At 39.5% G+C, this 25,212-nt stretch overlaps 1 protein-coding gene across 2 annotated transcripts in view; it reads left to right on the forward strand.

Annotated features, from left to right (window-relative positions):
* The window catches only part of CNOT6L (CCR4-NOT transcription complex subunit 6 like), a 386,677-nt gene that overhangs the window by 12,483 nt on the left and 348,982 nt on the right, over positions 1-25,212 (forward strand). For both annotated transcript variants that reach the window (XR_010068421.1, XM_063310360.1), the window contains exons 2-10: positions 10,679-10,800; positions 14,593-14,779; positions 15,613-15,698; positions 18,132-18,221; positions 18,490-18,558; positions 20,236-20,393; positions 21,142-21,296; positions 21,556-21,707; positions 23,961-24,188. Coding sequence is in view for 1 of the 2 variants with exons in the window: in XM_063310360.1 (XP_063166430.1) it covers positions 10,689-10,800; positions 14,593-14,779; positions 15,613-15,698; positions 18,132-18,221; positions 18,490-18,558; positions 20,236-20,393; positions 21,142-21,296; positions 21,556-21,707; positions 23,961-24,188 (1,237 nt within the window). In the remaining variant the exon portion in view is untranslated. The remainder of the gene's footprint in view (positions 1-10,678; positions 10,801-14,592; positions 14,780-15,612; positions 15,699-18,131; positions 18,222-18,489; positions 18,559-20,235; positions 20,394-21,141; positions 21,297-21,555; positions 21,708-23,960; positions 24,189-25,212) is intronic.

Raw genomic sequence — 25,212 nt, forward strand, 5'->3', positions numbered from 1 at the left:
TCTTGATCAGACCTGTGGACTTCCAAATGACTTCGTAATCTTCTTTGAGATCCAGTCTGAATTATAAATTGTAAAAATCAGCTTGTTCAAGTTCATACCTTGAGTGAAGTCGCAGCAGTCCTTTCAAAGCACTGAGAGTAAAAAAAAAAAAAAAAAGTGGGGGAAGTTTGATGTCTGGGAAAGATCCCAGGGCTTTATGAATGTCTTTTTTCCCACAAGCCAAAATAAATGGGATAGAACTAAATGGCCACAATTCAGAACTCTGTGTGTACAATTAATGCATACCACATTAATAATTGGAATAGCTCAGTATGGAAGTAGATGACAGGGCAAGTCTTTTTGGTAGTTCATTTATTTAGATTAGTTGGGTTCACTTGTGGCCTTTCAGATGTTGTTGAACTATATTTTCTGCTATTCTTCACCATTGACCATGCTGCTTGGGTTGCTTGGAGTTCTAGCTCCATAGCAACTAGAAAGCCACAGAGATTCCCCTTGCTGCACAGTCATATACAGACATACATACATTGCCGTATACAATTATACATATTTCCTATTTCTGCAAAAATAAATATGTAACTATGGAAGTTACTACACTGCATTCCTTATAGGTTCAATGGTTATTTGGACAATTGTTTTGAGATAGATACCTGTAGATAGATACGTTTAACAAGATGGAATGTTGAGTGGGTTTTTCTTGGGTCTTACATGTGTATGTGGTTGAATGTTTGGCTAAGTTTGAAGATATAAGAACCAACACTAAATACATTTTCTAGCTAGTAGAATTTTCCCTTTGAGTATGCTTTTCCTTGCTTGATTGCTTTTTGTTATTTTATTGTGGAAATTTCTAACAGAACCTAGAAAGGGTAGGGCAAGACCAAAAAACCACGAAGAACTGGAACAAAGATAGAGCTGTGTCAGATTAGATGTGTTTTAAGCATCTAGTGCATGGTAGGCAACCTGAGCTGCATGTGTGCAACCACCACAAATGTTTCACATTCCCCACCTGATAGTCACTCTCTCTCTTCCAGAATTGCTGTATTTCTCTCTCCCAGCAACCCTGCAAAAATTCTCTGGGCTGCTGGGAAGAAGAGAGAAACCTCATGGCTGGCACTAAAAGCAATGGAAGGAAACCCATATACTGTAGTGCAATTTTTGTAACCAGACTAGTAGCCAACATTTTTTGCAAATGGTACACAGTGCATACACTTTTGGAATGGTTTTGCTTTGACTTTTTATTATAAACTGCCCAGAGTCCCTCCTTGGGAGGGAGATGGGTGGTGATAAAGTTTGATAAATAAACAAATAAATTGGTTGAGAGAGGGAGAGAGCACTGCAGTACTGTATCCTCTCCCGCTGTCATCAGATCCCTCTCATGCATCAACATGATGGTGGTGATGATTTATTAAACTTGTATGCCACCCGACTCTCAACACTCTGGGTGGCTCACAACAATCAAACAAAGAAATTGCAATGAAATCAGTAAAAGGTGGCAAGCACAACAGATCAGACGGAATGAAGCGAAGGGGCTCATTCTCCCTCACCAAGACCTGATCTTTATCACTCTACTGAACAACACCAGAGTGGAGTGTACATCGAGTTTTGGGGGGGAACCTCATTCCAGAGGGCAGCAGCTGCTACAGAGAAGGCATGCTTCCAGAGTCCTGATAGATGACATTGTTTAATCAAAGGAACCCGGAGTGTGCCAATCCTGTGAGATCGACTTGGCCAGGCAGACACTAAGGAAGACAGGCAGTCCCTCAAGTAACCAGGCCCTATGCCATGTAGGACTTTATAGGTAACAACCAGCACCTTGACTCATACCTGGAAGTAAACTGGCAATCAGTGCAGCTTGCAAAGCAGAGGCATTACTTGGGCATAATGGAGGCGTGCCCATCACTGCTTACACTGCTTCATTCTGGATCAGTTGAAGCTTCTGGATGGTCTTCAAGGACAGCCCCATGTAGAACATGGAGAATAAGCCTGATTCTATCATAATCAGGCTTGTAGGCACATTGATTTCTGGGAGTGCCAGAAACTCTAAGGAAAATACCACTTGATATGCACAGGCTGCAAGTTTACTAGTACTAATCCTTTATGCATCATGAATGAGATGTGTTTTTCATATTCTGTCACACTGATGTACATTGTAGTCTAAGCATTAAGAACTATCCAGTTTGTGCTATGGATTACAAACAATGCAGTCCAAGAATTTCAGAAGCTGAAATTTTCAGTGAATGCAAGCACATGCTGATATTGTGGTTGGCTGGAGATTCCATAAAACATAGGGTGCCTGGATTGTAGGCTGAACTTCATATTGTCTCTGTCTTACCCAAGAGGTGAGCTAAAGACATCACAAGGCCAGTGTTCTTAATACACAGCATATATCCTTTAAGATAAATAATTAAGCCAAGCTCTAAAATCAGGTTGGTCTCTAAACTGTGACAAAACTAAGATTAGCTCCTAATACATTTTGGTCTTACAGTTTTCAAATTGCTCTTTGTTGAAATTTATTCTTTACTGAGAAGCAGCCATTAATCTATTTCCTCCTTCCCATTGAGTCTGGTCTAGCGGTTAAGAAGTTATGTAGCAGAATAACTCATCCACAGTAGCTTCTGACTCTTTACTGGAAGGTAACTTGTAACTCTGACCCAGTTGGGTACAAGGGCATGAGTTTTCCCAAGAACTATTTCTGTATTGTTTATTATATTTGCCATAAATTGTTCAAGGTGGGCTTTCCACAAACACCCAGTGGGAACAGTATCAAAGAAGGAGGGAGAAAGAATAGTTTTAACCACTGGAGTATATATATAGCTATGTATGGTGTGGGAAAAGACTGGCTGCCCAGCCTGTTTCCCACATGTTTTATTAATGCTTTAATTACAAGGTTTTGCACCACCCTCATTTTCTAATGTAAAATGCATTAGAAGTTCAACCCTTTATGTAAATACCAAATTCATGACTGTTAGGCACAGTCTAGGACATCTTCATTCATACACAGAGTTTGAAATCTACAAATTAAAGCTACTGCAAGACAGTTTTATTTGGAGGCGATATCACTGTCCCATAGTAGTTTTGTAAAGTGTGCATCAAGGGTAGAAAATAAAAATTAATACATGCCCTAGCATAAAATCACTAAGACCAGTTTGGTCTAGTGGTTAAGGCAATTGGCTAGAAACCAGGAGTCTGTGAGTTCTAATCTCGCTTTAGGCATGAAAGCCGGCTGGGTGACTGTGGGCCAGTCACTCCCTCTCAGCCCAAGAGCCAATCAGGCGTGGTAGGAGAGTTCTAGGCCCGCCTTAGGCATGAAAGCTGGCTGGGTGACCCTGGGCCAGTCTCTCTCTCTCTCTCTCAGCCCAACCCACCTCACAGGGTTGTTGTTGTTGTTGTGGGGAAAATAGGAGGAAGGAGTATTAGGCATGTTCACTGCCTCGAGTTATTTATAAAAATAATAAAGGCGGGATAGAAAATAAAAAGGTATATACATAGAGGTTGTTTAAAAATTGCAAGAGGAAATCTTAAATTCTTTAAGCTCCTTAATTACTTTTCTGCAGCTTTTTCCATACCTGTCCCTACCTTGTGGAACAACCTCCCCTCAGCGATCTAGCAAAGTTTCAACCTTCTGGAAGGTGTTCAAGATACGGTTCTGGGGTAGAGTAATGGGAGCCTGTGGATGGTTGTTGGGTCATCCCAGGAGGTGATTGAGATGCCGGGTTTTTTCTAGTGTTTGGTTTTTTGTTTTCTGGTTTTTTGTTTTATTATTGTTGTGAATCGCCCAAAGTTGTGCTCTAAGATGGGCAGCCATACAAATTTAATAAACAAGCATTGGGGCTACCCTTTAAAAGGTCTTGTCCATTGTATCCTGGTTTTCCTAATAGGCCATTCAAAAAACCTTGGAAACATTCCATTTTGTGCTTTCGGTTTTTAAACCAGGACATTAAATTCAACTTGGAAACAAGCTGGTAGCCTGTGTGACCAACATAAAACTTATATAATATGTATTTACTGTCTGGCTTATAACTTTGCAGCCTCAGGTGTCCATGTCACTTCAAGTTACAGCTCCCTCATCCCCAGGCAGCCAGTTGTTAGGGGTGAGGAAAGTTGTAGTCTAATAACATCTGGGGACCTAAGCCTGGAATAGTCCAATGGTTGCACCCGGTACTGTACCAGCTGGAAATTTCCAAGCTGTCTTTAAAGGCAAGCTGTCTTTGTAAAAGTGCATTGTAATAATTGGTTGAGAGCAAGGTCTAAAAATAGATTGATTCATCCATCAGGTAGAGCTCTTAAGTTAGTAAAACTCACAGTCCCAAACATTTGTGCATCTGAACTTAATAGAAATCACAGGCAACAATTCTCCAGGCTGTGTCAGGTGGAAATCTTTCTTAGTCCTACCACCCAAGATCCTGTAACTTGAGAAACTTGGATTGACTCCAAAATCTTCTCATGCAAAGTATATGCATTTCATATTGAGTTGGTGTCTGTTTTTTTTAAGGCATCAAAAATCTAACTAGTATATGGGATAATACTAGTGATAGGAAATCAGTAAATGAGAGTGTAGTGCTGGGGAACTCAATCCACAGACTTTATATTTGGCTCTGAGATCTGCAGCTGTGAACTTCAAGGACTGCTGGGCTGTTCTTGTTAGCTCCATTGTCATACATGAATGAGCTGGCTTCAAAACTGATGGTGGCTGTTCGGTATCCACTGCATAACTCCAGAAAAGTCTGAACCCTTTGTGAAACTAGTGGTTCTTAGACATTGGCTATTAGAGCAAACTAAGAAGTTGAACCCAACATTCATGTTTTTCTCCTAAAATAAAATGTCACTAGCTCGTGGATTAAAGCAGGGGTGTCCAACCCGCAGCCCAAGGGCCGCATGCAGCCCTGAACAGCTAGTAATGCAGCCCCAAAACATTATTTTGCCATTTTTTTTTGCGACTCATACCTTGAGATCGGCCTGGCAGGTTACAGCAGCCAAGGGAAGGTGCGGGGTAGGGCATGTGCGGCAGAGGGCAGATTTGGGCGTCGAAGAAAGAGGAGGCCTGGGAACGGCGGCAGGTGCACTGCAAGCCACAAGGTGGAGAAGCGAGTCGCCTATTGGCCGGCCCTGGATTGCCTCTGGGGCGAGCATGCCATCAGGCGTTTGCAGCAATGGGCAAGAAGCACGAGGTGGGCTGCTTTCTTTTCCTGGCGGGGGTGGCGAGGCTTAGCCGATAAATCTCTGCACCAGGAAGCCAGGGCGGGGGGCTGCCTGCCCAGCCCTCTACTCCCAAAGGAGGGGTTTGGGAGACACAGCGCTGGAGGTCTCCTTCGGGGAGAAAGTGTGAAAGTGTGCATATCAAAAGTAGAAAAATGGGGAACTAAGCCACATTGCACATGACAAATTTAGCTCCTCTATGACCCTGACATCTTGTTTGGTGCTAGAAAGCAGTCCAAATCAAGAAGTTCCAAGGGGACCCAGTGATGTCAGAACTATGGGTCTGATGTTGAAGAAGGACAATAAACACAATAAACATTTATCTGCCAGCAGCTGAAGCCTACGTTAATAGCAATAGTCTCTGTTTCCTTCAGTTCTCTTCCTGTTTTCCTCTACATTTCTCACCAGGCGTAACCAATTAATAGCTAAGTAATTTATGATTTGATTGCAACTAATAAATCCAAGATCCATTATGTCATGGATCATCAGGGCCCCTAGACTATGTCCATGGATCTCCAAAATAGGACAGTGATTTTCTTTTTTAAAATATTCTTAAGAGGGAAAAATGCCCCACAATTCATGAAACTACCAAATCACACATTTTGTATTCTGATATGGTTTTGTTTTTTGTTTTTTTTTTTGAGATTTACCATGGCAGCAGTGAAATAGAAATTTATTCCACTTTTTTGCTCAGATGGTGCTGTTTCAGCTACAACATGCTTGGATTACTGCAATGTGCTCTACATGGGGCTGCCCTTAAGGACCACCCACAAGTTACAGCTGGTCCAGAATGCAGTCATGCATGTAGTGTTGGGTGCCCCTAAGTTCACCCATTTTACACTCTTATTTTATTATTAAACTTTGCTTTGTTTATTTGCCTATCTAACAATTTACAATGGGCTTGTTGTGTTATTTCCTAAAAAAAAAAAAATATTTATATTTATTCCTAAATAAATTTATTCCAGCACGTCATTTCAACAGAAAACAGAACCCAAAAAAGGAAAGAGAAAAAGAAAAATCGCGGATGAAGGAAGAATATTCAATGAAAAATGGACAGATGAGTACTTTTTTGTCAAGACAAATACTAAGGCACTATGCTTAATTTGTAGGGAAAATGTGTCAGTTTTCAGAGACTACAATTTGAAACGGCATTATATGGAAAAACATGCTGCCAAATTTGACGCGTATCAAGGAATTTGTTGTAAAGATAAATTAGCAGAACTGAAAAAAAAGTCTGTCTCAATGTTTTTTTTTAAAAAGTCACAACTCAAAAGGACTCTATTATAAAAGCTAGTTATTTGGTAGCAGATCTAATTGCAAAAAATTCGAAACCATTTACCGATGGTGAGTTTATTAAGCAATGTATGGGAAACGTGGCAGATATAATTTGTCCTGACAAAAAAAGCATTTTTTTCTAAAATGAGTTTCTCTCACCAGACTATAGCCAGGCGAATTGAAGAAATAGGAAAATCTGTAGAAAGAGGTTTGAAGAGTAAAGCTGCTCATTTCAAATTTTATGCTTTGGCGATGGATGAAAGTACTGATGCTACAGATACAGCTCAACTTGCCATAACAAATATAATGTCACTGAAGAAATGGCTTCTTTGGTGCCATTAAAAGACACAACTAAATCTCTTGATTTGTATGAAGCAGTAAAAATGACATTAACGCGATTTTCTTTAACCATTGTCAACATGTCTGGTATATCTACTGATGGCACCCTGGCAATGGTTGGTAACAGTGAGGGTCTTACAAAATTGATAGAAGATGATACAAGTGCTGCCGGCAACTCACGTTTGATGAAGTATCACTGCATTCTACATCAAGAAAATTTATGCGCGAAAGCTTTAAAAATGGATAATGTCACGCAAATTGTCATCAAAGCAGTGAATTTCATAAAGGACGTGGGATTGAATCATTGCCAATTCCAGGAGTTCCTTAAAAGTATGGATGCTGATTATGGGGACATTTTTTACTTTTCTGAAGTATGGTGGCTAAGTCGGAGTAAAATGCTGAAAAGTTTTTATGATTTGCAAAATGAAATCAAGTCGTTTATGGAATCAAAAAGAAAATTTGTGCCAGAACTTGAAGATGAAAAATGGCTCACCGATTTAGCATTTTGGTGGATTTGATTGCTCTTTTAAATGAGTTAAACATGCGTCTTCAAGGTGAAAACCAACTTATCACTGCAATGTTTCAAACCATAACAGCGTTTGAAATGAAACTTGAAGTATGGCAAGCTCAAGTTATGGAAAATAATTTTATACGTTTTATGTATGCATTACATTGGCTAAACACAGTCCTGTGAACAGCGAGAAATATGCAGTCTTGCTTTTCGGTTTGATACAGGAATTTGAGAAAAGGTTTCAAGATTTCCGGAAAAATCATCAGTATTTTGGTACATTTTCGACTCCATTTTCAGTTGACATAACTATATTACCTCCGAATTTTCAAATGGAATGTAGAGAGTTGCAATCAGACATTCAACTCAAAATAAAAATTTGATCATGCCTCTCTACTGGACTTTTATAAGACCTATCTTCCCAGGGAAAAATACCCCTCGCTTCACAATCACGCCTTATTCATAACATCACTTTTTGGCAGCACGTACATTTGTGAGCAACTATTTTCAAGGATGAAGCACACAAAGAGTAAAATTAGAATTAAAATTTCTGACAAGCACCTTGAGAACTCACTAAGAATTGCAACCACTTTCATCAAACCAGACATTGATGCATTAGTTTCACAAAAACAAAGTCAAATATCCCACTAGTTTTATGTTGCCCTCTTTTTTTAAAATGTATAATAAAAATATTAAAAATAAATGTTTTATTACTTATATACATTAACTATATTATATATTTTATGTGTGGCGCAAGACAATTCCTCTTCACTCAGTGTGGCCCTGGGAAACCAAAAGGTTGGACACCCCTGGATTAAAGTATGCAGTGATATTTGTGCCTGGTGCTAAGGGTGGATAGCACTAGATAATTATGCTATGCTTGTATAGTATATTGGTTGCAGAAATGGTTTTATGTATTCGTTTTTAATCTTTTTGTGAAGTTCACATTTGGGTTGAGTTGTTCCTCTGAAGTTGTGTAGAAAGGATTTGAGCAGAAAACTCTAGTGATTATGGTTAGATCCAGAATGGTGGCTATTTTAAGAAAACAATCCTCCCACTCCTTTTGTCCTTGATACAATTTGCTTCATACTGGAATGCAACTCTTTTGGCAGCTTGTGTTTTCAAGGATGCCCTTGTAAATCTATAGCCTGGAGCGTAGCTTTGTCTTTACTGTGTACAAATGCCAGTTGCTAAGGTAGATATTTTGTGCTCATGTTTTTTTGTGTATCTGCCAAATAGGGCCACTGTGCATAAAATTCTTTGAAACCTTTGTGTTAGAATGTAGTAACGGGTTTATTTGGAATCTGAAGCAAGGAGCATTAATCATTAGAAATATTTTTTTTAAAAAAACCAGCATATCAGCAGCATATCCTAATTCTGAATCTAGCCTCATGATGTTCAACTGTTTGGAGCAGAAGAATTTTAAAAAAAATAGCTCAGAGACCCAGCTATTCAGTAGCTATAATTTCTCCTATTTCATCTGCTTAGGAAGATCTGTGTCCGCAGTCTAGGTTTCTTTTTCCCCTTCTTTTCTTCCTAGTGTTAAGTCTAGTTGCATGTGTCTATGTCTGGATCTCATCCATGGATTAGGACTGAGTGTTGAGGATGTTGGCTGTGCATTTGTTATGTTGGCTGAGACTGCTAGAAATTGGAGTCCAACAATATCTGGAGGGCTGTGGTTTAATTTCCTTGCCACAGACCAGTGTAAAATAAAATGATTCCTGATTTTTAAATTCCTAAATATAAATTAATTACACTTCATAATGTCTCCTATCCTGCAGACACCATAGTTGTTTATTTTTTTCCAACTTAAATGAAGAAAGAAAAATTTAGAAGTTTTCTCTTGTAAAAGCTCACATCAATGTTCTAAATATAAATATTCCATACCAGCTTTTATCACTGTTATGCTAGGGAGCAGTGTAATTAATTATGTGCTGTATTCCATAGTTGAAAGCCTTAATTTACCCTAATTTACCGTAAGCATTAATTTAGACTACTTCTGTGTGGCAAAATAATAAAAATCTCTAGGGGAAAAATGGTTAGTATTTCTAGGAAATTAATGTTTCTATTCAGAGAAAAAAACTTAATGACTCTAATTAAATTGCCACAGAATAGCATTTATATAGAGATGGCAGGTTTTTGAAAAAGTAAATTATCCGTAAAAGTTGCTGGCAACAGATTCATCACATTTGGTTCATGTTACTCATCTTTGAGGTATGAGATAATGCTATAGAGCTTTTTAATTTGTTTGTAGGTGGGTGGTTTGATACACAGTATAATAATAATTAGAGAAAGGTTTTGAACACATTTTTTGTTTATTCTATTTTTACTTCTGAAGTATTGGTTTGTTTAGATATGATAGCATTTCCACGTGAAGAGTAGATGGTCTGAAGAGCAAACCCAGTGGATAGGTGAAGCGTGTAAAATTATATCCATGCATTATTTATTAAAATTGTTCTATATAATTTTTCTGTGCACTCAAGCTTCAAAGTGATATACTGTTTTTAAAATGCAGTAACTCTGTAATATCCCACAGAAGACCACATACAGTTATATTACAATAAAAATAAGGGAAATTATTTTAAACAAGTCCAAACAATATGAAAATCCAACAGAAGCTACCAAAGAGGCCATTCTTTGCGACTTATATCACCAATGGTGACATAAGTATATATCTCTTTTCCAAAATACTGTTCTGAACTGATCATCACTGTCCCCCTTTTATTGATAAAATAAACACGCCACACCCTAACTTTTACTCTTTGCCATCAGGATAGTTCTGGATATCTTTTCAGACCTGTCTGCTCCAAAATAAATCTGCTTGTCCAGTGAAACATAGAGATTAGAGCCTGTTGAAGGTCGTGCCACCAAAGGAGTTTCACCTGCTGGTACCCCACAATAGGACTTTCTCAGTGGTGGCCCTCCCTTTATGGAACAGCTTGCTTTTACATATCCAGATTGCTTCATCCCTGCTGGTTTTCACAGGGCTATAAAAACCTGGCCAATCAATAAAGCCTCAGGGGGATGTTAGGTTGAGCTGGATGGTTCTTTTATTATAGCATAGTTTTAGACTTTTGTTTTTACTCTTGTTTTTCATGCATTGTCCTTTTTTTTGTAAGATGTTCAGAGCCAGTGCAGAATGAAGTGGCATAGAAATCTTAGTAATAAAATAAATAAAATATTTTAAGCCTACAGAATGCTCTCATTATGTCTAGCTTAATTTTCACTGTAGCATTTTGTAGCAGACAAGTCTTTTATTACATATTATGTAACAATTATCTTTCATCCTTATGAGTTGTTTAATGATGAGAAATCTGTTATTACAACTTACATGCTATAATAATGATATGGCTTTTATTTCAGACTAACAGGGATGCCAAAGGAAAAATATGATCCTCCAGATCCTCGCAGAATATATACCATCATGTCAGCCGAAGAGGTAGCCAATGGGAAGAAGTCCCATTGGGCAGAGTTGGAAATCTCGGGTAAGGAATCAGATAATAACTTAATTATTGAGTGAAGCAGCTGATTATGTTAGGCTGAACCTAAATGGCTTAGTTAGGTGTTCATTAGTCCACAGAAGATTTATATTCAAAGAATCATGGAATCAGAAGGAGCCTTTCAGCCACTGAGATTAGCCCTCTCAGTGGAGGAATCCAAATTCAAGCACCCCCAAAAGATAGCTATCTGGCTTCCACTTGAGTACATCCAGTGAAAGGGAGCCTACCACTTCTCTAGGTAATCAGCTTCAGTTATTTTTACTGTTTTTTCCTAACATCAGCTGGAATCTGTTTTCCTGTAACTTAATCCCATTATTTATTATCTTGTACTTTGGAATGGTAGAGAACAGCACCTGTTCTGAAGATTATTACCATATCTCCTTCTTCTCAAGTCTTCTGTTTTCTTCTCAAGGATAAACAGGTTTTTTTTGACACTTTTCATAGGACTTAATTTCTAGTCATCATGATCATTGCCTTTCTCTTCGCCTGTTCCATTTTGTCTGTATTTTTCTTAAAGCACATTCACAGAGTTGGACCCATCATTCAAGGTGGGGCCTGACCAATGCAGTATAAAAGAGAAATTGCTACTTGTCATAATTTAGAAATATATTTTTTGTTGCTGAAACTAAAATTACACTTACCTGGTTTTTTTGCAGCCTTGTCAGTTGCAATTAAAAGTACTACATTTTTGCTTTCACAAGTACTATTATCAAGCCAGATATACTTCATTGTGTGGTTACCTAAGGGAAGAGATGTGTGGTTGGCTCAGTTTAATATCATATTATTTGCAGACCATTTTCCTACCTTATCAAGATCATTTTGAATTTTGTTTCTGGATTCCAGGGTATAAGGTATTATGTGAAAAGGTGATCAGCATTCTTCTGCTTCCTCATCCAATTCATTAATAAAAAGGTTGAAGAGCCTAGGGCAAGGACATCTTGTGGCCTCCCATTCAATACCTTCATTCAATTGATGAGGAACCATTAATGAACACTCCTTGAGTACAGTTTTCATGCCACTTAAATATCCACTTAATTGCTGTCCAATCTACACTTAACTAATCTGGCTCATCAGAATGTCATGGGGTACCTTGTCAAATGCTTTGCTGAAATCAAGATACTTTCCACACACTACTAAGAACGTTATTTGATCAAAATATCAAATAAAGTCAGTCCAGCAAGACTACTTCTTGACAAATCCATACTGATTTCCTGACATTAGTGCATTGTTTTTAAGATGCTTACAGATTTGATGTAGAATTTTCCTAGGTATTTATACCAGATTAACTGATTTTTGGTTTGCTGGATGATTTTTTTTCCTTACTTCTTGAAGATAAGAATATCGTTTGCTCATCTGGTGCTTCACCAATTCTCCAGGATTTTCCCACAGTAATATCTAAAGGTACCACCAACTGATTCCTTCTGTATCATGGGATGCAGCTGGTCCTGGAAATTTAAACTTATTCCAAGTAAAATGCTATTCCCTGACCATATTTCTGTCAGTCTCAATCTTCCATCCTGCTTTTCATGCTCTACTGGCAGAAAGCATACTTATTTGCTCAATAAGTTTGAACCAAAATAATTCTGCCCTTTCTTTGTTACCTGTTAGCATTTTGCCACTTTCAGTAAACAGTGGGTATATTGATTCTTTACAGGTAGTCCTCAACTTACAACCATTCGTTTAATGACAGTTTGAAGTTATGATGCTGCTGAAAAAAGTGACTTATGATCAATCTTTGCACTTACGACCTTTGCAGCTTCCCCACAGTCATGTGATCAGAATTTGGGCACTTGGCAACCAGCATGTAGGTATGACAGTTGCTGTGTCCCAGGGTTACATGATCGCCGTTTGTGACCTTCCCAGCCAGCTCCTGACAAGCAAAATCAATGGGGAATCATGTGATTCACTTAACAGCTACGCTAATTCGCTTGATGTCAGCAGCAAAACAGGTTGTAAAATTGGGTGCGACTCACTTAATTTAAGCATTGCTTAGCGATGGAAATTCTGGTCCCAGTTGTGGTCATAAGTCAAGGACTACTTGTAATTTACGCTGCATGTATCTGAATAGACCCTGTTCTTAGCACTGTTTGTCAATTCATTCTGAGTTTTAGCTTTCCTGACACCCTCTCTGCAGTTCTGGAATACCTGAATACTTCCGTGGTGACTTGCCTCTTCTGCCACCTATATACTGTATATTCTTTTAGGCTTCCAGATCTTCACTGAGCTTTTGATCTATTATATTGGTCTCTTCTGTTCTCAGTTTTTTTCTCTCATTGGAATTACATGCTTCTAGTGTCTCTCTCTTTCTCTCTTTTTAAGGTACTCTGACCCACCTAGAGAAGTCTTTTCGCTTAGCTTCTCATGGAATCCTTTGTCTTACTGCTCTGAGTTTATTAAAATCTGTTTGTATGTTTGTAATATAATCATTTTCCTTTCAAAGATTCCTGCTACTTCTACTTCCTTGACTAAGTGTTCCCCTTTGGTTAGTATCAACTCAAGGATAATCAGCCCTCTTGCTCATCTCTCTGTGTTTAGAAGAAGTAAGTCAGAAGCTTGTCTTCTAAGCTCCCATCCATACCCCCTGTACTCTTTTACGTTACGCTTCTTTGAAAGATCTGCCTTTTGTACATCTTTTCTTTGATCAGGTTATCAGTGGCTGTTACTTGTTCCTCTAAATTGTTCCTCTATTTCAGAGAATTATAGCATTGGAAGGGATTTTAGAGATCACCTAGTCCAATCCCTAGATCAGTGTGCAATCCACTGGAGAACCTCTGGCAGATAACTATTCTGTCTCAGTTTGAGGGCTTCCAGCACAGGAAAAATCATTACTTCATATGGAAGCCTATTCCACTGGTTGACAACTTGTACAGCCAGGAGAATCCTCCTGATGTCTAGCCTGAACTTGCTTTCTTATAATTTTAAGCCACTGGATTTAGTACTCCTCTCTGGTGCAGTGGAAAATAAGTTTACTCCTTGTTTTGATCTGACAGCCCTTCTGATGTTTGAAGTGTACTGTCATATCTGCCCTTATTGGTCTCTTCCATAGGCTAAATATACTCAGCTTCTTTAACTGTTTTCCATGGGGTTTCATTTCCTCACCATCCTGGTAGCTTTTCTCTGAACTTCCCCAGTTTGTCATTGTCCATTTTGAATTGTGGTGCTAAGAACTGGGCCCAGTATTCCAGGGCAAAGGAGAGTAGAACAATTAACTCCCTGTGACCTGGACTCTTTGCTCCTATTAATGCTTCGCAAGGGATCATTTGCCTTTTTAGCAGATCTTCTTTATATTGCCAAGTTGGGTTTCCCTGATCCTGTACTTGTGACTTTCATTTTTCCTACCCAGATGCATAACTTTACATTTATCCTTGTTAAACACTTAATTTAATCCAAATGCCCAGAGAAGAATTTAAAAATGATGTGTTTTTGTAGAAGAGGCAATTGTTAATACTTAATTCTTTGGTCTTGACATCTGTTTTCACCTCCAAGAAATGCAAAATCTGATGCTTAGGTAACTGAAATTGAACTCTGTTTCAGGATAATTCTTAGTCTTTTGTTTAGCTAACTTCACTCTCTCTTTCACACACACACTTGTATAAAAGTCATAGCAAACAGAACCTGCAGGTTATAGTAGGGTGTTATTTTCACACTGAATAGGATACGTTCTGTTGGCTTGATATGATTGATTGATACACGATTGGTACATTTTGTTGCAAAATTGTGTCAGTATGTTGAGTTTGTAGAGAAAACTCAACACTCTCTACGTGTTTCTGATTTTAGGTAGAGTGCGCAATTTAAGTGCATCACTTTGGTCACTAACACACTTGACTGCTCTCCACCTCAATGACAACTATTTGACTCGCATTCCACCTGATATTGCCAAGCTTCATAATCTGGTTTACCTGGATCTCTCATCCAACAAACTCAGAAGTTTACCAGCAGAACTAGGAAACATGGTATCTCTCAGGTGAGGAGTCATGTACCCCCTTCCCAAATAATCTCAGTAAAGAGTTTTGGCTGCTTTTTTTTTTTGGCTATTAATGTCAAGAGTTTTTGTACTTGAAATTATCAAGTTTCTTTTTACATAATGTCTGGTGGGATAGTAATGTTTTTAAACTGATGCTCCTTGGCTCAAGCTGGTGAAGAGCATTGGGGAGGGAAAAAACAGGGAGTATGATGATTCAGGCTATGGATAAATGTCACTGTACATGGTAGAGAACTCAACATGGGACTCTCATTTTGGATAATAGTTTTTCTTCTAATGAGTCATTCTGGCATTTTTACATACTTTGGAATGAGCCTAATATCTGCAAAAATACTTGTGCAAAAATTTAAGAACTTCTGAGCTTCAGAGTCAAGATGATTATGATCTTGGAAAACAAGCACTGCTACTGTTCTAGAGTTATTTTTCGAAAAAGAATATTTTAAAAAGTGGACAGGAATTCCTTCAATGTTTTCTACTACTACCTGATCCTTTATTTCAATGTGAAACAAAGGTTGTTCTGATGCCCACAGTCTTGACCAAGATTGTGGACTTCCTTTAGCTTTTGGTTGACCCGTTGTGATAGCAAACCATAAATAGAATTTGTTATTTTGTTTGTACACATTAAGGCTCAGCACTTACTGTACACCTTTATCCTCAAAAATGGTTGTTTTGAAGGTGGGGTGATTGTGCTAACACAGATGCTGTGCTACTTTCTACATCTTTTCCATCTCACCACTTAGAAAAGTATCAAAAGGAATGTAAATGTGTAAACCCTTTTTAAACTGCCTTTATTAAATAATTTCTTCTGGTTTTAGGGAATTGCTTTTAAACAACAATTTGTTACGTGTTTTGCCTTATGAACTTGGACGGCTCTTCCAGCTACAAACACTAGGTTTGAAAGGTAAGGGGTATGTTTTCATGTGCTTAGGTCACTCTGATTCCCTTTTTAAAAAATAAGAATTATATTATATATCTTTATTATTATAATAATTATGTATTATATCTCAAAGTACAGTTAAAAATACAAAAACAAAGAGTACAGTAAAGATAGAAGATAGAACTAAAAGAAAAAGAACAAAAACTATAAAAGTGAAAATAGATAGAAAATAGAAACAAAAGGTGGCTTCCAACTACTTCCAATACAGATATAAGTACAATTAAAAAGGGTATTCTCTTACCATTAATTAATCCATATTAACATTATTTCTAATCAAAACAAACTATACTCTGATTCCCTTTTTGTCTGACTTTTTTCCCCCCTGCATTAACTTCTTGCCGTGGAGGTAGTAAGAGTCCAGCCTTTTGGTCAATAATATATATTCTTAGCCTATCTCTTTATTTCAATCTTTCTCAACATGAAGTCTTCCAGATAGAGTTCTAACTTCCATCATCTCCCATCTTGCCTGGCCAAAGCCTGAGGGATTATGGCAGTTGAAGTCCAACACACCAAGTTGGAGAAGCTTGTTTTAGCTGATCAGTTAATAAACTTTATATCAGTCCTGAGGTGTCTTTGGGTTGTTCTGTGCCCTTTATCTTGATGTGATTTACTTCTGAATCCCAGCTAGTTCATAGATCACACACTGATGCTGATTATTGCTTCCCTTTCAGTAATTTCACTCAGAGATATTTCCTACAGAAAACTGTTTAAAAAACAGATCAGAACTATTCTCCTTATTTTGCGAACTAACAGCTGTTGCCAGATTCTCATATGATTGGGAATTTGGGATTCTGAATGAGAGACAAATGTAAGAGGTTTTTTTAAAAATCTTAGCATTATCTTATACTGTTGCTGAACGAAATTTTCAAGCATAAGAACTGTTTTAGTTTCATTGTCTTGCAGGATGACAGAAGCTTGCAGGTAGCATTTGTATGAACTGAGCAGTCATGACCATAATTTTTGGATGCATATTTATTAATATAAAATTTTTAAAGGCCTATTTCCTAAGACTCAAGGCAGTTTACAGTCAAAATAAATAGAATAGATAAAAACAACTACTCTGTTTCTGATAGTTCCTACCATGTCATATCACATAGGATCCCCAAGTAATTTTACAAGGCAAATAGGGCAAATATGATGTCATCCCATCTCCCTTCCTCAGTCGCTCCTAGTGTGGAATATCCCACCATTCTGCTTCTCCCATCCCCAGTCTTCCTGTCATCTTCTTTTCCCTCCATCGGCTTAGCTGGTGATACATTGCCCTATAGCCTGTTCCCTCCCTCCTGAGCGGCAACCAACGTCCTTGCCTTTGTCCCGTTTTTCCTCCTCTCTCTTTTGCCTGGAATGACTGCATTTGGTCTTCATCTAGAACAAAACAGCCCCCTTTGTTCCATATACAGGGGAAAACGTCAGAAAAGGAGTTTCGGTTTGAGAAGAGATCACCTGAAAACAGCTGTTCTGTGCATAGAACTTTTGCATTCCCACTACAAACCCATATTGTTGCCAAAACCCCAACTCTCGTGTATCCATGTAGTTGCCAGGAATCAGGCATGACTCGAGAAACACTTAGATTAGACTCAGTTGTAGGGTAGTAGATCAGGCAAGGAAGGTTAGAGTTCTCCTGTCACAAGCAAGATCAGCCAGGTAGATTTTCCTTAAAAGAATGAGTCCTGTGGACAAACTGAATACCTGTTTGAAGCCCCCGAGCAGGGCAGAAGTGCCGCATCATATGCTTTTCTTTCCCAGTTACGTATTTTATTGTAGTAATAAACTGTTTGGCCTGCTTTTCAGCATTAAAAAGACTCTAAAGCAAGATAAATGGCAGGGACATAAGTGCCTTTGACTAATACTTGGAGGATTCCAGTTGTAGATAAAGATAGGAGAGCATTGAATCTGTAGTTTTCATTCATCTAGTCAAGATGATTTCTGCCCAAATTGTTCTAGTTCCAGCTCCGTGAATTCCAAAAAAAAGAAAAGAAAAAGATTCCAAATACTTTGAAAAAGGGTTCCAAATACTTTGACAAGCATTAAAAAAATAAAAAGAGCAGAGAGGCTCTGTTTTGGAAGGCAGAGCCAGATAAATAGAGTATGAGATAAACCTCTTCATTTGATGGGATGATGGCGAAATCTTTTCCTTCTCTCTCTCCTGATTGTGTACCAAAATGGATTTCACAATAACCCCTACTTTCCTGTTGGTTCACTGGTGTCTTTGTTAAGTGTTTTCCTTGGGAATGAAAATGTTATCAGCTCTTCTGGTTTGCTCTAGAACTGAAAGGCAGATGACAAACAAGATAAATAAAGAATTAAGGATAAAAAATTGTTACAATGAATGTTAATTCACTCAGATTAAGACTATTGCATAGGCCATTTCTTTTAAAAAGCTTGCTTTGATTCCAGGCAATCCTTTATCACAAGATATTCTCAGCCTGTACCAGGACCCAGATGGGACACGTAAATTGTTGAACTACATGCTTGACAATCTAGCAGGTAGCAAATGTTTTCTTTTCTGTTGATACCAGCTGTCTGTCCTACTTACGATGTGTAGGCTTTGGTAGGGGGAGAATTTTATATTCCAAGTCCTCCTAAAAGGAGGTGTGTGCTCTCTGAACACAGTATATTGTATCCTGGATGCCCTTGCTATGAAGAACTGGTGCCATGCAGATGCCATGTTTATATAATGCATGATTATGGCACTAAATGTCAATACTTTAAGGGACTAGCCCTCATTAACATTCAGTCTCTATTATTATTTCAGTTCATCCAGAGCAGCTGCCTCCAAGGCCATGGATTACATTAAAAGAGCGAGACCAAATTCTGCCCTCAGGTAATAATTCAGCGATCTTTGATCAGCAAGGAATATCGTTTCTGATCCAACTAATTCAAGGCATTGTTATACTTCAAGCAGAGCCCTTACCATTGTTTTAAAGTATTTTGGGTTGTAGAAGGCACCTTGAACATCTGGAGTAAGGATCAAGGAGTGGAAACAAGAACATTTTTAGGCCACACTCTGTTTTAAGCTTTATACCAAAATTGAGTATAAAGATTGATGGAACTCCAAGGGACCCAAGTAATATATCTTGAATTTATGCTGAAGCCGGACAAGAAGCTAAAGGGGAAGGAGAGAAGTTTTATCCATAGCAAGTTACAGATAGTCCTCACAGAACGACCATTCGTTCAGCAACTGTTTCAAGTTACACCAGCGCTGAATGAATGCTACTTACACCTGGTCCTCAAAGTTACGGCTGTTGCAGCCCCCCCATGGTCACGTGGTCAAAATTTGGGTGCTTGGCAGCCCACCCGCATTTATGACCACAGGCTGCACTTCAGCTCCCCTCACCTGCCTATCTCCCCCCCATCTCTGCCCTTTTGGTCACCCTGCACTCTGCCACTCTGCATTCCGCTGCCCCTGCCACCCCAACTGATCTATGCCATCTTCTTCCTCCCGCTGCTGGCCGCGGGCCAGAGCACAGGATGGCCAAAGGGCAGAGATGGGGGGGGTGGATAGGCAGGTGCGGGGGAGTTGAATCGGAGTTGAGCATGGCAGGGCAGGAGAAATGTGAGGTGCTCACCTAATGACAGCATGGCGCAGCCCTAGCCTAATGATGGCAACCGGGACTACTGAAACTGACATCAATAAGTGGTGTGGTCACATGATGTTTTGCCTAATGACTGCATCACTTAGCAATGGAAATTCCATTTCCAATTAGGGTCATTAATCAAGGACTACCTGTATGGTATAGCCTGGAAGGTTATATGCATCCACTTTAATTTATCTGGCTGGTGTTGTGCATTGCACTGTGCCATAATGTGATTTGCTTGATTTTAGAGTGGTGCATTGGGCAGTCCAGCCAGTTATGGCTTATTCAATAAACTAAGGTTAACCCAGGTGACATGATGCGTAGCCAGACTGCTGGAAAGTGCGTGGTCACTGTAGGTTAAGAAATTAGAGATTGTCTGTTGGCCCCAGCCCATAATGCATTTAGCATTCCACCTGTGGTTCCTAGTACAGCATTTAATAAATTCCCTAGAAAGCACTGCAGTCCAAAAAAACAAACCAGAATTTACCATGTTTAAACTTGTTTACATTTTACAGAATCCAGTGAACATAACTGGCTGTCTTTTATAGTAGCTTCTGCAATTATGTTCCATAATCTTAGAAGTAGTTTTAGAAAGTTTCTGAAATGCAGATTGGCAAATTTTTCCAGGCACGTGCAATGGTGGTATGTAAATTGTTTTTTTTACATATACAGATAGTTTAGCATATGGAAACAGTTCTAATAAAGTAGAGGTGAATAAGCATAGTATATTGTTCATTGGCAGTAAGCTATCATTTGGGCATGTGAAATGTGTTTTATTTTAAAGAACTTTATACTGTCACTTTCTTTGAAAATTGGCAGCTTTTAGTCACTGTGCTGATATCCGTGCTGCTGAATAGGGTGGTCCTTCTGTCAAAAAATGCTTGAAACATCATTGTTCTCATCATTTGCTTTCTTTTCTCCAGCTTCATTTACTGTCATGTGCTACAACGTATTGTGTGATAAATACGCTACCCGACAGCTCTATGGCTACTGTCCTTCCTGGGCTTTAAACTGGGAATACAGAAAAAAGGGAATCATGGAAGAAATTGTGAACTGGGATGCAGATATCATTAGTCTTCAGGTAATTGTAATTAAATTAGGTCTATTTTAATACAGGGTCTGACTCACAAACACCTTAAGAACTGTTTACAGATATAACATTAAAAAAAATTATAGGGGAAAAGGACTACATTTTTCTGCTTGGCGGAATTACTTCCTGCCTTTCCTCCAGGAGTTAAGATGGTGTAAATTACACCCACTCCTTCAGTCTGTTCTCCACAACACCCTTGTGAGGTAGGTTGGACTGAGGGAGGACGGGGTCATAATCACCCAGTGGACTGATGTGATTAAGGGTGGATTTGACCTGTGGGCATCTTTGAAGCATCATGCTGGCCCTCCATTGGGTTCCTCAGAACATCTCTTCATGTGTAGAGGGCTAAGGGAATGGCCTTGAAGGGCAGGAGGAAGAACTGCTGCCAGGGGGCAGTCAGGTAAGAAATAGTTCAGGTAAATGTCTCAGACAAGCCCCCCCCCTAGTTGACAGGAAGATAAAGTGAGCAGGGGGGAGCACATTCAGACTTGCAAGATTCTGTGGTGATAAAAGTAATCCTGACCTATACGGGTTTCTTAGTCTGGTCTACCTGACTACCTGGGCTGACATCGTGTCCTTCAGTGGTTCTTTTCTTTGCTGCTGGGAGTAACACAAGTCCCTTCTGTGGATCCTCTGTGCGCCAGCGCAGGGCTCTGAGGAACAAGTAGAAGCAAAAGACGCTGCTTTCTTAGCACAGCCTTCTCTTGTGCACCGGTGACCATGCAACATTCCTTTCCAGGAAGTAGAAACTGAGCAATACTTCACCCTCTTTCTGCCAGCATTAAAAGAGCGTGGATATGACGGATTTTTTTCTCCAAAGTCACGTGCCAAAATCATGTCTGAGCAGGAGCGAAAACATGTGGATGGTTGTGCAATATTCTTCAAAACAGAAAAGTAAGCGATTCCTCTGCATCATGGCTCAAGTGTGCAAACTGCCGTGTTTGTTCCTAAATCAGCATCTGTTCTCGCCATATGTGCAGCAGTTCTGAAATTAGCATACGTATATAAAGGAGAAGGGATGCTTCTTAAAATTCCTGGTAGTCACTATTACTTTCTCATTTCCCACAAATAACAATCCTTACAGATTTGTTTTTTGCTTTTTGCTTTTTTAAATTGAGGGTAATTTATGTATGGATGTTGATTTTGGTTTCAGATTCACACTGGTGCAGAAGCACACAGTAGAGTTCAACCAGGTGGCAATGGCCAACTCAGAAGGGTCAGAAGCTATGCTGAATCGAGTTATGACAAAGGACAACATAGGAGTTGCAGTTGTGTTAGAGGTGCACAAGGAACTGTTTGGGGCAGGTTGGTGTTTTGTGTTTCCATCCCCAAAATGGGGACAGTTGCAGGCTGGATTTTATTTGTTATATTTATAGCTTAGCTTTTCTCTAAGAGTTTGAGGTGGTTTCATTGGGGTCTCTACCCCCCCCTCTCCCGTAACAGCAACCCTGTGAATTAGGTTGGGCTGAGAGTGACTGGCCTAAAGTCACCACAGACTTCTATGTCTTGAGGGTGGACTAGAATCTGGAAATTACATGGCCAGCTTTGTAATTTTGAGGGCGGGGGGCACTGTGCCTTTGAGTCAGTCTTGATTCCTGGTGACTGCCTGAATGAGTTCCTGCAGTTTTCTTAGCAAGGTTTTCAGAAGTGGTTTGCCCTTGCCACCTTCTTCCTAGGGCTGAGAGAGAGGGACTGGTCCATGTTCACCCAGATGGCTTCTCACCTAAGGCAGAACTGGAACTCATGGTCTCCTGTTTTCCAGCCCGGTGCTTTAAACACTACACTAAACTGGCTCTCTTTTTGTAGTAACAGCACTACTTAGTTTAAGTGAAGCTGACAAAGCATGATTTTACACAGGGCTTTGCTAAAGCAGCTTCCAAGGGAGAAGATCTGCTCATCACAACCAGGAGGGAGAAATCAGTATCCTTGTCTTTTCAGAATTCTTTTGATTGGTTGAATCAGGCTTGAGGAAGAACAGGGGTGATATCCCTGGTAACATAAATGTGGAATGACAGGAGAATTTGGATGGGGAAGCACTTTAGTATTTCCCTTCCTGACAATCCAAGTGGGCCCCACGATGATCGTTGATTGGAGCTGTAGGGCAGGCGCTGCCAGGGAGAATTAGAGCAGGAGTCAGCAACCTTCTGCACAGGGCCCATTGGCTGTGCCCCAGCCACCATTTCCGCCACCTCCTTTGCCTCACAGCTCACTCTCATTCTCACCAGCACTGGGCGGGGGACTTGTTGCTCTGCCCACGCCAAGGTAGTTGGTGAAGCTGTTGCTAAAATGGCTACCCAGGGAGCTGTGAGCTCTCACAAGACAGGCTAAACAGATGGCCCCTCTCTCCTTCAGGCCAGGTGGATATATTTCTTTTCAGGACTACGGGCCGGATGATTTTGGGTGGTGAGCCATATCTAGCCCGTAGGCTGTAGGTTACCTGCTTTTAGAGGTTTCCTGCTCCTCTGTCTCTGTAAATGTAAGTTCAGGATTGTTTGCCAAGATAACAGCTAGTTATGCATTTAAAGTGTCCTATATAAAGCTTAATGCCAGACATTTAATTTTTTTAAAAAAAAATAGAGTTGTGCTTTGAAGGAGAGGGTAGGCGTCTGGGCTAAATACCTCTACCCTGTTCTGACATACATAGAGTCGGACCAAAGGTCCCTGCAGTGCAGTTAGAGATGCTCTGTGACTCTGGTATAGCGGTGTTTCCAAGCCCTGCTGAGCTGAGGTTCTCCTACTGCCTTCTACTCTTGATAATTGAGTCCAAGTCTGAGGTTAAATTCTGTATTTAAAGTGTGAGAAGTTCTTTGGCTTTTTTCCCTCAAGGAAATTTTTTCCAATTTCCTTGGATTTTTTCCCACACTGAAACTTGTCTCTTTGTCTGCTATATTTATATCCCTCCTTTCCTTCGGAAGCTCACTTAGCAGGCTTCTGCCAAGAGATAATGTGTGTTTGTTTGATTTTGTCTTTTTGACAGCATTTTTAAACAGCATGCAGGTCTCTCTCTAAAAGTGAGCAGAGATGCCACTGAGCTTGCCCCTAGGCTGGGATCATGTATTGCCTGATGTGGTAGTGGACAAATGCAAATACAGTGGCCTCAATTCTGAAGAGCTGTGCCACTATTTGAAGCCACACTACGCGAATTTGGACTAATTGCAGCTGGAGGAAGGGGCTGCTGGTTCGTTCAAATCAACCCTCCCACAGTCTGATCCCTTTCTCTCCAAATGTATTGGCTAGGAATTCTGGGCTTTCCAATTCCAACACCTGCAGAGCACCAATTAGGGAAGTCAGGTCCAGTTGATGCTTCTGTGTATCCTATCATTCCTGTAACCCAGTGGTGTTCATGGAAGGGTGTGTGTGTCAAAACAAGAAATACGTCACAAGCTTCACCCCATTTGTACGTGCCTCATCCCATCCCTGCAGGCACACTGGCTATGAAGGTAACAGTAATTGCAAATTTCAACCCATAAAGGTTTTGATGCACAAATGGTTATTCCGTTGATTCCATATCTCAGGGCGAACTGGTTTAATTTTGACAACTGTTCCTTGACTTTTTAGGTATGAAACCACTTCATACAATGGACAGCCAGCTGCTTATAATAGCAAATGCCCATATGCATTGGGACCCTGAATATTCGGATGTAAAGCTTGTCCAGACGATGATGTTTGTCTCTGAACTTAAAAGCATCCTCGAGAAAGCCTCTGGTCGGCCTGGAAGCCCAACAGCAGATACAAATTCCATTCCTCTGGTGCTGTGTGCAGATCTCAATTCACTGCCTGATTCAGGTATTTGGAAGCAGTTGCCTTGACTCTGGAGTTGATCCATGTCTTTATTTTTTAAGAATAATTTTAATCTTTGTGCAAAACTTAAAAATATTATAGAAGAACCACTTTCAGTATTTAAGACAGTATGTTTAATTATGGTTTTTTTTAATTACTTGGGTGAGAGGGAATTAGAAAATCACGTATTTTATACCTACTCAAGTTTCCCCAGAGGGTGTCCTTTAGGTATCAGAGAAGAATCAGATCAAGCAATAATGGCATCTACCTTCTACTTATTTCAGAGTTTTAAAAAAGGTGTCTCTACATGATTAAAGTTGATTAAATTTGGTGGAAAAGTGTTTGGTTTTTTTTAGTGAATGTGATTGTTTCGAGTAGGAAAAGTGCAGAACAAATGGAAGTTAAAACACTGGTTTTGAGAATAAAGTTAATATCCAAATTAATAAAAGCTATTGTGATGTTTTTATTAGGGAAATGCTTAGTGGAGGGGAAGGTGAGATATATATATTGAAGAGTGTCTGAATTTTCTTGGAGAGCTAAGCATGCTAGAAAATGCGTTTCTGCCAAAATAATTGCATCATGATTGCATGATGATTAGCCATTTTGAGTTTTTGCCAGAGTAGAAAAATGAGGTTTGAATTGAACAAATAAATAATTGGGAAAAGGCAGCCTATAATTGAACCAGGTCAGCTGTGGGGAAAATGCTGAAATATACTGAGTTTTGAGATGCTCATCGAATTCTGTGTTTATTTCTTCAGAAGTTTATTCTCTCCTATGAAATGAACATAGGATTGCAGCTTCGCAGTTCAATTCTGAATGTGGGTTCATGAAAGAGTGTGGTTTTGCTTCTTAAAGTTAAGCTTTGTCTGATACATTTCTCAGATTCTAGACTGGTATTAACATCAGGAGAGATTTTTGTTGGGTTGGAATAGGCTGACCTGAGTGAATAAGTGTGGGTCCTTGGTTAAACTAGTAATTTCTCATTTGGTACAATAGTTGTTTGTAGCCATCAGCAAGAATATATCATAAC

Source organism: Candoia aspera, chromosome 8 (genome assembly GCF_035149785.1).
Source record: "Candoia aspera isolate rCanAsp1 chromosome 8, rCanAsp1.hap2, whole genome shotgun sequence".
NCBI classification, from domain to species: domain Eukaryota; kingdom Metazoa; phylum Chordata; class Lepidosauria; order Squamata; family Boidae; genus Candoia; species Candoia aspera.